An 11,786-nucleotide genomic window follows, 5' to 3' on the forward strand; every position below is an offset into this window, starting at 1 on the left:
CCCCCCCCAGGTTTCTTATATCCCTCGGGGGCTGTGTCTTCGCCCTGCCCCCCCCAGGTTTCTTATATCCCTCGGGGGCTGTGTCTTCGCCCTGCCCCCCCCAGGTTTCTTATATCCCTCGCATCATCACACCAGCACCAGCAGTGCCGCATCCAGTCCTCACATCATCACACCAGCAGTCCTGCATCCAGCTACTCCCATCATCACGCCAGGAGTCCTGCATCCAGCTACTCCCATCATCACGCCAGGAGTCCTGCATCCAGCTACTCCCATCATCACGCCAGGAGTCCTGCATCCAGCTACTCCCATCATCACGCCAGGAGTCCTGCATCCAGCTACTCCCATCATCACGCCAGGAGTCCTGCATCCAGCTACTCCCATCATCACGCCAGGAGTCCTGCATCCAGCTACTCCCATCATCACGCCAGGAGTCCTGCATCCAGCTACTCCCATCATCACGCCAGGAGTCCTGCATCCAGCTACTCCCATCATCACGCCAGGAGTCCTGCATCCAGCTACTCCCATCATCACGCCAGGAGTCCTGCATCCAGCTACTCCCATCATCACGCCAGGAGTCCTGCATCCAGCTACTCCCATCATCACGCCAGGAGTCCTGCATCCAGCTACTCCCATCATCACGCCAGGAGTCCTGCATCCAGCTACTCCCATCATCACGCCAGGAGTCCTGCATCCAGCTACTCCCATCATCACGCCAGGAGTCCTGCATCCAGCTACTCCCATCATCACGCCAGGAGTCCTGCATCCAGCTACTCCCATCATCACGCCAGGAGTCCTGCATCCAGCTACTCCCATCATCACGCCAGGAGTCCTGCATCCAGCTACTCCCATCATCACGCCAGGAGTCCTGCATCCAGCTACTCCCATCATCACGCCAGGAGTCCTGCATCCAGCTACTCCCATCATCACGCCAGGAGTCCTGCATCCAGCTACTCCCATCATCACGCCAGGAGTCCTGCATCCAGCTACTCCCATCATCACGCCAGGAGTCCTGCATCCAGCTACTCCCATCATCACGCCAGGAGTCCTGCATCCAGCTACTCCCATCATCACGCCAGGAGTCCTGCATCCAGCTACTCCCATCATCACGCCAGGAGTCCTGCATCCAGCTACTCCCATCATCACGCCAGGAGTCCTGCATCCAGCTACTCCCATCATCACGCCAGGAGTCCTGCATCCAGCTACTCCCATCATCACACCAGCACCAGCAGTCCCGCATCCGCCACAGGCACTCGTGTCTCTCTCTGTTCCTTGCATTCCCTGAACCACCTCCAGGGGTGCTCAGCAAAATGCCGGCAAATTCAGAGCGGCGAGGGGAGATGAGCAGGACGTACCAGGAACGCTCAAGGCACCTCATTGAAGGTTTGCGGGTCGTACCTGGTACGCCTACAGTCCAGAACTGGTTAAATACAATGTTTCCTTTCAGTAGGTTACAATTGCTGAACTCCCTCTGACCATGCTAATCACCCGCCTTACCCATAGCTCATATTGAGAGCTGACTTCATGTGCTGCATGCTTGCGCCAGATCCATGATCCAGAGGAGACCAGACGCAGCCAGGCAAATAGTATTTTCAGAGATGCCAAACTCTGTGTGAAAATTAAAAAATCTAAGCAACAGCAAATGAAGGAACTGCAAAGATTCGGTAATGTGATTCTCAGTGTCAGACTCCAAACTTCCAAGGGTGGAGGAGGTCTTGGCTCTTCCACACCTTCAGTACCTCAGCGGAGTTTGGGAAATTCTGGGGATATGAAGGTCGTCTGATACAACTAAAGCGGGTCACCAGTGTGGTCTCCCTGCAGCGGATCTTTTCCTCATTACTGAACCCCAATGTCCTGTTCTGCTCCATGTCTCTGTGTGGAGGTGGCCATCTTTATAGAGCAGCAGGGCTTTGCTTCCTCATGCCAAAGCTGCCCCTTCTGATGACTGGGGGAGGGGGGGGGAAATGATGAAGAGCCAACAGGAGAGGTGAAGGAACCACAGAATGGATGGAGCAGGGAGATGCTTGCACTGCAGGTCCTCAGGTACAGCTTCCTCTCCAGCAAGGAGAACAGCGATGACATCACCAAATCTCACTCATAGTTTTGTGAGACGAGAAGTTAGAGGCAAGCAGTGCCTTAGATGACCTCACATTGCAGATATAACGCTTCATAAGAGGAGTGCCTATACATAGAACGTGCACTGATATCAGGAGTGCCTATACATAGAACGTGCACTGATATCAGGAGTGCCTAGACATAGAACGTGCACTGATATCAGGAGTGCCTAGACATAGAAGGAGCACTGATATCTGGAGTGCCTAGACATAGAAGGAGCACTGATATCAGGAGTGCCTAGACATAGAAGGAGCACTGATATCAGGAGTGCCTAGACATAGAAGGTGCACTGATATCAGGAGTGCCTAGACATAGGAGCACTGATATCAGGAGTGCCTAGACATAGGAAGTGTACTGATATCAGGAGTGCCTAGACATAGAACGTACACTGATATCAGGAGTGCCTAGACATAGAAGGAGCACTGATATCAGGAGTGACTAGACATAGAAGGTGCACTGATATCAGGAGTGCCTAGACATAGAAGGAGCACTGATATCAGGAGTGCCTAGACATAGAAGGAGCACTGATATCAGGAGTGCCTAGACATAGAAGGAGCACTGATATCAGGAGTGCCTAGACATAGAAGGTGCACTGATATCAGGAGTGCCTAGACATAGGAGCACTGATATCAGGAGTGCCTAGACATAGGAAGTGTACTGATATCAGGAGTGCCTAGACATAGAACGTACACTGATATCAGGAGTGCCTAGACATACAAGGTACACTGATACCAGGAGGGCCTAGACATAGAAGGTACACTGATACCAGGAGGGCCTAGACATAGAAGGTACACTGATACCAGGAGGGCCTAGACATAGAAGGTACACTGATACCAGGAGGGCCTAGACATAGAAGGTACACTGATACCAGGAGGGCCTAGACATAGAAGGTACACTGATACCAGGAGGGCCTAGACATAGAAGGTACACTGATACCAGGAGGGCCTAGACATAGAAGGTACACTGATACCAGGAGGGCCTAGACATAGAAGGTACACTGATACCAGGAGGGCCTAGACATAGAAGGTACACTGATACCAGGAGGGCCTAGACATAGAAGGTACACTGATACCAGGAGGGCCTAGACATAGAAGGTACACTGATACCAGGAGGGCCTAGACATAGAAGGTACACTGATACCAGGAGGGCCTAGACATAGAAGGTACACTGATACCAGGAGGGCCTAGACATAGAAGGTACACTGATACCAGGAGGGCCTAGACATAGAAGGTACACTGATACCAGGAGGGCCTAGACATAGAAGGTACACTGATACCAGGAGGGCCTAGACATAGAAGGTACACTGATACCAGGAGGGCCTAGACATAGAAGGTACACTGATACCAGGAGGGCCTAGACATAGAAGGTACACTGATACCAGGAGGGCCTAGACATAGAAGGTACACTGATACCAGGAGGGCCTAGACATAGAAGGTACACTGATACCAGGAGGGCCTAGACATAGAAGGTACACTGATACCAGGAGGGCCTAGACATAGAAGGTACACTGATACCAGGAGGGCCTAGACATAGAAGGTACACTGATACCAGGAGGGCCTAGACATAGAAGGTACACTGATACCAGGAGGGCCTAGACATAGAAGGTACACTGATACCAGGAGGGCCTAGACATAGAAGGTACACTGATACCAGGAGGGCCTAGACATAGAAGGTACACTGATACCAGGAGGGCCTAGACATAGAAGGTACACTGATACCAGGAGGGCCTAGACATAGAAGGTACACTGATACCAGGAGGGCCTAGACATAGAAGGTACACTGATACCAGGAGGGCCTAGACATAGAAGGTACACTGATACCAGGAGGGCCTAGACATAGAAGGTACACTGATACCAGGAGGGCCTAGACATAGAAGGTACACTGATACCAGGAGGGCCTAGACATAGAAGGTACACTGATACCAGGAGGGCCTAGACATAGAAGGTACACTGATACCAGGAGGGCCTAGACATAGAAGGTACACTGATACCAGGAGGGCCTAGACATAGAAGGTACACTGATACCAGGAGGGCCTAGACATAGAAGGTACACTGATACCAGGAGGGCCTAGACATAGAAGGTACACTGATACCAGGAGGGCCTAGACATAGAAGGTACACTGATACCAGGAGGGCCTAGACATAGAAGGTACACTGATACCAGGAGGGCCTAGACATAGAAGGTACACTGATACCAGGAGGGCCTAGACATAGAAGGTACACTGATACCAGGAGGGCCTAGACATAGAAGGTACACTGATACCAGGAGGGCCTAGACATAGAAGGTACACTGATACCAGGAGGGCCTAGACATAGAAGGTACACTGATACCAGGAGGGCCTAGACATAGAAGGTACACTGATACCAGGAGGGCCTAGACATAGAAGGTACACTGATACCAGGAGGGCCTAGACATAGAAGGTACACTGATACCAGGAGGGCCTAGACATAGAAGGTACACTGATACCAGGAGGGCCTAGACATAGAAGGTACACTGATACCAGGAGGGCCTAGACATAGAAGGTACACTGATACCAGGAGGGCCTAGACATAGAAGGTACACTGATACCAGGAGGGCCTAGACATAGAAGGTACACTGATACCAGGAGGGCCTAGACATAGAAGGTACACTGATACCAGGAGGGCCTAGACATAGAAGGTACACTGATACCAGGAGGGCCTAGACATAGAAGGTACACTGATACCAGGAGGGCCTAGACATAGAAGGTACACTGATACCAGGAGGGCCTAGACATAGAAGGTACACTGATACCAGGAGGGCCTAGACATAGAAGGTACACTGATACCAGGAGGGCCTAGACATAGAAGGTACACTGATACCAGGAGGGCCTAGACATAGAAGGTACACTGATACCAGGAGGGCCTAGACATAGAAGGTACACTGATACCAGGAGGGCCTAGACATAGAAGGTACACTGATACCAGGAGGGCCTAGACATAGAAGGTACACTGATACCAGGAGGGCCTAGACATAGAAGGTACACTGATACCAGGAGGGCCTAGACATAGAAGGTACACTGATACCAGGAGGGCCTAGACATAGAAGGTACACTGATACCAGGAGGGCCTAGACATAGAAGGTACACTGATACCAGGAGGGCCTAGACATAGAAGGTACACTGATACCAGGAGGGCCTAGACATAGAAGGTACACTGATACCAGGAGGGCCTAGACATAGAAGGTACACTGATACCAGGAGGGCCTAGACATAGAAGGTACACTGATACCAGGAGGGCCTAGACATAGAAGGTACACTGATACCAGGAGGGCCTAGACATAGAAGGTACACTGATACCAGGAGGGCCTAGACATAGAAGGTACACTGATACCAGGAGGGCCTAGACATAGAAGGTACACTGATACCAGGAGGGCCTAGACATAGAAGGTACACTGATACCAGGAGTGCCTAGACACAGGAAGTACCATCAGCAGTAGTACAACAACAACAACAACAACAATGTAACTATGTATCATCCTCGCAGGGTGTCTGGTCTTCTCATTGTACAAGTGACTGAGGAATCTCCCTGTGCGGAAGGATCATCTGTACTATATAGAGATGGGTAGCTCATGAGCGATCCGGATCTATTGAGCGGTTCCCTCAGAAGAACGAACGAGCGGTGGCTCAGTAACAATGAGCGTCGGTTCTTCTGGTCTGTTGTGCTCTGTGCGGATGGAATGTAGTAGAAGCAGAGAAGAGCGTGACGGCTCTCGGCGGCTCTTGTAAGCGGCAGCTATATAGTAATATGATCTTAGAGAGCCAGGCTTCTGCCAGCCCCGCCCAGCAACCAATCACTTCTGCCCAGCCCACCCCTGCAACCAATCACTTCTGCCCAGCCCACCCCTGCAACCAATCACTTCTGTGACCTTACAGAGACGGATCTGGAAGGGTCAGAAAGACTGTAAAGGGAACAGACTGAGCCACTTTAAAAGAGTGTGAAAATGTGAAACTTATTTTGGTAGTGTAGGCTATGTAGCTTACCTAAGGGGTTAAACATGTGTATTTTTTCTTGTAAATCACATTTTCAGTGATTATTATTTAAAAATAAAAATAAGTTTGTTTTAATCTGGAAGCAATGGTTTTACTTTTATGTTCTGTTTTTAGTAGGGCTGGTAATGATTACAATTTTCGTGTTCGATTAATCGAAATTTTTTTTAATCGATTAATTTTGATTACTTATAACGCACATACAGATCCAACTACATTGGCCTATACACATACAGCACAGCAATGACCTATACACATACAGCACAGTAATGACCTATACACATACAGCACAGCAATGAAGTAATAGAATGAACTAGGATCACACTCATCCAGCACGTTATTCATCTCACGTGCCCCACTCAATATGGCCGCCGCTTGAGTGAGGCAACTCAGAATAATAACGTGCTGGATGAGTGTGATCCTAGTTCATTGTATGACTTCATTGCTGTGCTGTATGTGTATAAGCCAATGCCGCGGCTGGCGCTCGTGCAGAAAGTTTAAAAAAAAAATTTAATCGATTAAAAAAAATTAACGATTAATCGAGAAATTAATCGTTAATTTGCACAGCCCTAGTTTTTAGTAATAAGATTTTTATTGATGGTAAAAGAGCAGTTTAAACAACAAGAAGTCATACAACATAATTCCAGATAGTCAAGAGATCGGATGACAACGTTTAAACATAAGAGCCGGTTTTACTTTTAAAATAACTCCCGTTCCCTCCCTCAAAATACACCCCCGTCTCATTTCCTCTCCTACTATAGTAAAAAGAGCGGTTTAGTGAACCATGAGCCGTTTAAAAGATCCGGATCTTTTCAGTGAGCGATCAGTTGAGGAGCGCTCATGCAGATGAACCGTTTTGCCCGTCTCTAGTACTATACGTCTCATAGTTTGTATCTCGCTATGTAATAAGACTCCTCGAGGAATCACTTCCTGTCATATGAGACGCAGTACAAACACTTCCGGGTCACGCTTTTCCACCAGACGCATCATAAATGATCATTATTGTATTACGCCGGGACTCACCACCGTCTGATGGTTGACCTGAATGACTTCATCACCGGCATGGATCTTCTTGCATTGGTCGGCAGGTGACTACGGAAACATGGAACGAGAAAATTAATTGGTTAGATCAAATCATCCGTCCCCCGAGACTTCTATACTGATACCTTGTATAGGTGGATGGATGGAGAGATAGAAAGATAGATAGATAGATAGATAGATAGATAGATAGATAGATAGATAGATAGATAGATAGATAGAATGAATGAATATACAGTACAAAGGATATACAGAGGGTGTAGGGAGGATTTAGAGCGGATGTAGGGAGGATGTAGAGAGGATGTAGGGAGGATGTAGAGAGGATGTAGGGAGGATGTAGGGAGGATGTAGAGAGGATGTAGGGAGGATGTAGGGAGCATGTAGAGAGGATGTAGAGAGGATGTAGGGAGGATGTATAGAGGATGTACTGAGGATGTAGGGAGGATGTAGGGAGGATGTAGAGAGGATGTAGGGAGGATGTAGGGAGGATGTAGGGAGGATGTAGAGAGGCTGTAGGGAGGATGTAGGGAGGATGTAGAGAGGATGTAGAGATGATACGTAGAGAGGATGTAGGGAGGATGTAGGGAGGATGTAGAGAGGATGTAGAGAGGATCTAGGGAGGATGTAGAGAGGATGTAGAGAGGATGTAGGGAGGATGTACTGAGGATGTAGGGAGGATGTAGGGAGGATGTAGGGAGGATGTAGAGAGGCTGTAGGGAGGATGTAGGGAGGATGTAGAGAGGATGTAGAGATGATACGTAGAGAGGATGTAGGGAGGATGTAGGGAGGATGTAGAGAGGCTGTAGGGAGGATGTAGGGAGGATATGTAGGGAGGATGTAGGGAGGATATGTAGGGAGGATGTAGGGAGGATATGTAGGGAGGATGTAGGGAGGATATGTAGGGAGGATGTAGGGAGGATATGTAGGGAGGATGTAGGGAGGATATGTAGGGAGGATGTAGGGAGGATATGTAGGGAGGATGTAGGGAGGATATGTAGGGAGGATGTAGGGAGGATATGTAGGGAGGATGTAGGGAGGATATGTAGGGAGGATGTAGGGAGGATATGTAGGGAGGATGTAGGGAGGATATGTAGGGAGGATGTAGGGAGGATATGTAGGGAGGATGTAGGGAGGATATGTAGGGAGGATGTAGGGAGGATATGTAGGGAGGATGTAGGGAGGATATGTAGGGAGGATGTAGGGAGGATATGTAGGGAGGATGTAGGGAGGATATGTAGGGAGGATGTAGGGAGGATATGTAGGGAGGATGTAGGGAGGATATGTAGGGAGGATGTAGGGAGGATATGTAGGGAGGATGTAGGGAGGATATGTAGGGAGGATGTAGGGAGGATATGTAGGGAGGATGTAGGGAGGATATGTAGGGAGGATGTAGGGAGGATATGTAGGGAGGATGTAGGGAGGATATGTAGGGAGGATGTAGGGAGGATATGTAGGGAGGATGTAGGGAGGATATGTAGGGAGGATGTAGGGAGGATATGTAGGGAGGATGTAGGGAGGATATGTAGGGAGGATGTAGGGAGGATATGTAGGGAGGATGTAGGGAGGATATGTAGGGAGGATGTAGGGAGGATATGTAGGGAGGATGTAGGGAGGATATGTAGGGAGGATGTAGGGAGGATATGTAGGGAGGATGTAGGGAGGATATGTAGGGAGGATGTAGGGAGGATATGTAGGGAGGATGTAGGGAGGATATGTAGGGAGGATGTAGGGAGGATATGTAGGGAGGATGTAGGGAGGATATGTAGGGAGGATGTAGGGAGGATATGTAGGGAGGATGTAGGGAGGATATGTAGGGAGGATGTAGGGAGGATATGTAGGGAGGATGTAGGGAGGATATGTAGGGAGGATGTAGGGAGGATATGTAGGGAGGATGTAGGGAGGATATGTAGGGAGGATGTAGGGAGGATATGTAGGGAGGATGTAGGGAGGATATGTAGGGAGGATGTAGGGAGGATATGTAGGGAGGATGTAGGGAGGATATGTAGGGAGGATGTAGGGAGGATATGTAGGGAGGATGTAGGGAGGATATGTAGGGAGGATGTAGGGAGGATATGTAGGGAGGATGTAGGGAGGATATGTAGGGAGGATGTAGGGAGGATATGTAGGGAGGATGTAGGGAGGATATGTAGGGAGGATGTAGGGAGGATATGTAGGGAGGATGTAGGGAGGATATGTAGGGAGGATGTAGGGAGGATATGTAGGGAGGATGTAGGGAGGATATGTAGGGAGGATGTAGGGAGGATATGTAGGGAGGATGTAGGGAGGATATGTAGGGAGGATGTAGGGAGGATATGTAGGGAGGATGTAGGGAGGATATGTAGGGAGGATGTAGGGAGGATATGTAGGGAGGATGTAGGGAGGATATGTAGGGAGGATGTAGGGAGGATATGTAGGGAGGATGTAGGGAGGATATGTAGGGAGGATGTAGGGAGGATATGTAGGGAGGATGTAGGGAGGATATGTAGGGAGGATGTAGGGAGGATATGTAGGGAGGATGTAGGGAGGATATGTAGGGAGGATGTAGGGAGGATATGTAGGGAGGATGTAGGGAGGATATGTAGGGAGGATGTAGGGAGGATATGTAGGGAGGATGTAGGGAGGATATGTAGGGAGGATGTAGGGAGGATATGTAGGGAGGATGTAGGGAGGATATGTAGGGAGGATGTAGGGAGGATATGTAGGGAGGATGTAGGGAGGATATGTAGGGAGGATGTAGGGAGGATATGTAGGGAGGATGTAGGGAGGATATGTAGGGAGGATGTAGGGAGGATATGTAGGGAGGATGTAGGGAGGATATGTAGGGAGGATGTAGGGAGGATATGTAGGGAGGATGTAGGGAGGATATGTAGGGAGGATGTAGGGAGGATATGTAGGGAGGATGTAGGGAGGATATGTAGGGAGGATGTAGGGAGGATATGTAGGGAGGATGTAGGGAGGATATGTAGGGAGGATGTAGGGAGGATATGTAGGGAGGATGTAGGGAGGATATGTAGGGAGGATGTAGGGAGGATATGTAGGGAGGATGTAGGGAGGATATGTAGGGAGGATGTAGGGAGGATATGTAGGGAGGATGTAGGGAGGATATGTAGGGAGGATGTAGGGAGGATATGTAGGGAGGATGTAGGGAGGATATGTAGGGAGGATGTAGGGAGGATATGTAGGGAGGATGTAGGGAGGATATGTAGGGAGGATGTAGGGAGGATATGTAGGGAGGATGTAGGGAGGATATGTAGGGAGGATGTAGGGAGGATATGTAGGGAGGATGTAGGGAGGATATGTAGGGAGGATGTAGGGAGGATATGTAGGGAGGATGTAGGGAGGATATGTAGGGAGGATGTAGGGAGGATATGTAGGGAGGATGTAGGGAGGATATGTAGGGAGGATGTAGGGAGGATATGTAGGGAGGATGTAGGGAGGATGTCGAGAGGATGTAGAGAGGATGTAGGGAGGATGTAGGGAGGATATGTGTGTGTTGGAGAAAACATCTCAGGGAATTGAAGGCAGAATTTCCCATGTAAAAAGTGGCGCTTATCTTTAATATTATACAGAGGATGAACAAGAAGATATGGAGGACAGGATAGGATAAGCCCGCCTGATGCCGCCCGCAGAGATTTTCGGGGGGTGATCTGATTGGAACATTTACATTTCTGGCAATAGCGGAGTGCAGCAGACGTGCGCGCGGTGCGGATTTGCCCGGTAAGCTGCGGGATTATTAAGACGTTCCTGTCAGAGAAGTTGAAGATGCGCTAATTACCGAGCTGTGGGAGCGGATCCACATCTCTGCATCCCGCAAAGCGCGAAGATTAACAAAAGAAAATAGGAGAATTCGGAGTTCACCAAAAGTGCACGGACACAGGCAGCACTGCCAGGGGCCACTGGACTCGGGTCCCGGGATGGGGTGGGAGGGGCTACTGTGTATTACACATATAGATCATTCTATGGATGCTGAGTGGATGTAAACTCATTCTATACAAAACTCTCTCAGGAGGCTCCAGTACACCCAACTAGAAGCACGTGTTTACCTTTATATCTGACCTCCGTCCTCCCCTTCAGTCTTCTATCTGACCTCCGTCCTCCCCTTCAGTCTACTATCTGATCTCTGTCCTCCCCTTCAGCCTTATATCTGACCTGCGTTTTGCATGCAAATACAACCTGCCTAGGAAAGTTAACTCCTCCAGACTAACACCCAACCATTAAAGTGCTTTGGTATTTGCATAACTCCTCCCACCCGACTACCTGCAAACCTGACCCGCTCCCACCTGTACCTGTGAATTGATCCCACCCGACTACCTGCACCCCTGTACATCCTCCTGCTGCTGCAGGTTGTCAGTTGATGGTGGGAACACCCAATAACAAAGCATGTTGAGTGTAACACGGGGTCTTTGACTGCGGTCCATAGCAACCAGGTATAATCTTCTGTGATTTTGGCTGAATCAGATTTTTACCCCTCCCCCACCTTTCAGCTCCAAACAGTTTCAAAAGAATCTATTTGCATAAAACCTAAAAAGTGAAATATGAATCCCGGGTGCTTTTACTTACTGCGCCGTCTGCATCCTTATTTTTTAAACACAAATACCCCGAACACGATGTAGCGCGCGCGGCGTCTGAC

The 11,786-nt window shown here is 49.2% G+C and overlaps 1 protein-coding gene across 1 annotated transcript in view; it reads right to left on the minus strand.

Moving 5' to 3' along the window:
- Nucleotides 1–11,786, minus strand: part of LOC108799309 (connector enhancer of kinase suppressor of ras 2-like) — a gene marked incomplete at its 3' end in the record, with an annotated part of 301,637 nt that overhangs the window by 86,339 nt on the left and 203,512 nt on the right. The window contains exon 8 of the mRNA XM_018571158.1: nt 7,142–7,210. Within this exon, the coding sequence (XP_018426660.1) occupies nt 7,142–7,210 (69 nt within the window). The remainder of the gene's footprint in view (nt 1–7,141; nt 7,211–11,786) is intronic.

The sequence above is a fragment of the Nanorana parkeri genome, unplaced genomic scaffold (assembly GCF_000935625.1).
Source record: "Nanorana parkeri isolate BGI_ZX_2015 unplaced genomic scaffold, ASM93562v1 scaffold1689, whole genome shotgun sequence".
Taxonomy (NCBI): Eukaryota; Metazoa; Chordata; class Amphibia; order Anura; family Dicroglossidae; genus Nanorana; species Nanorana parkeri.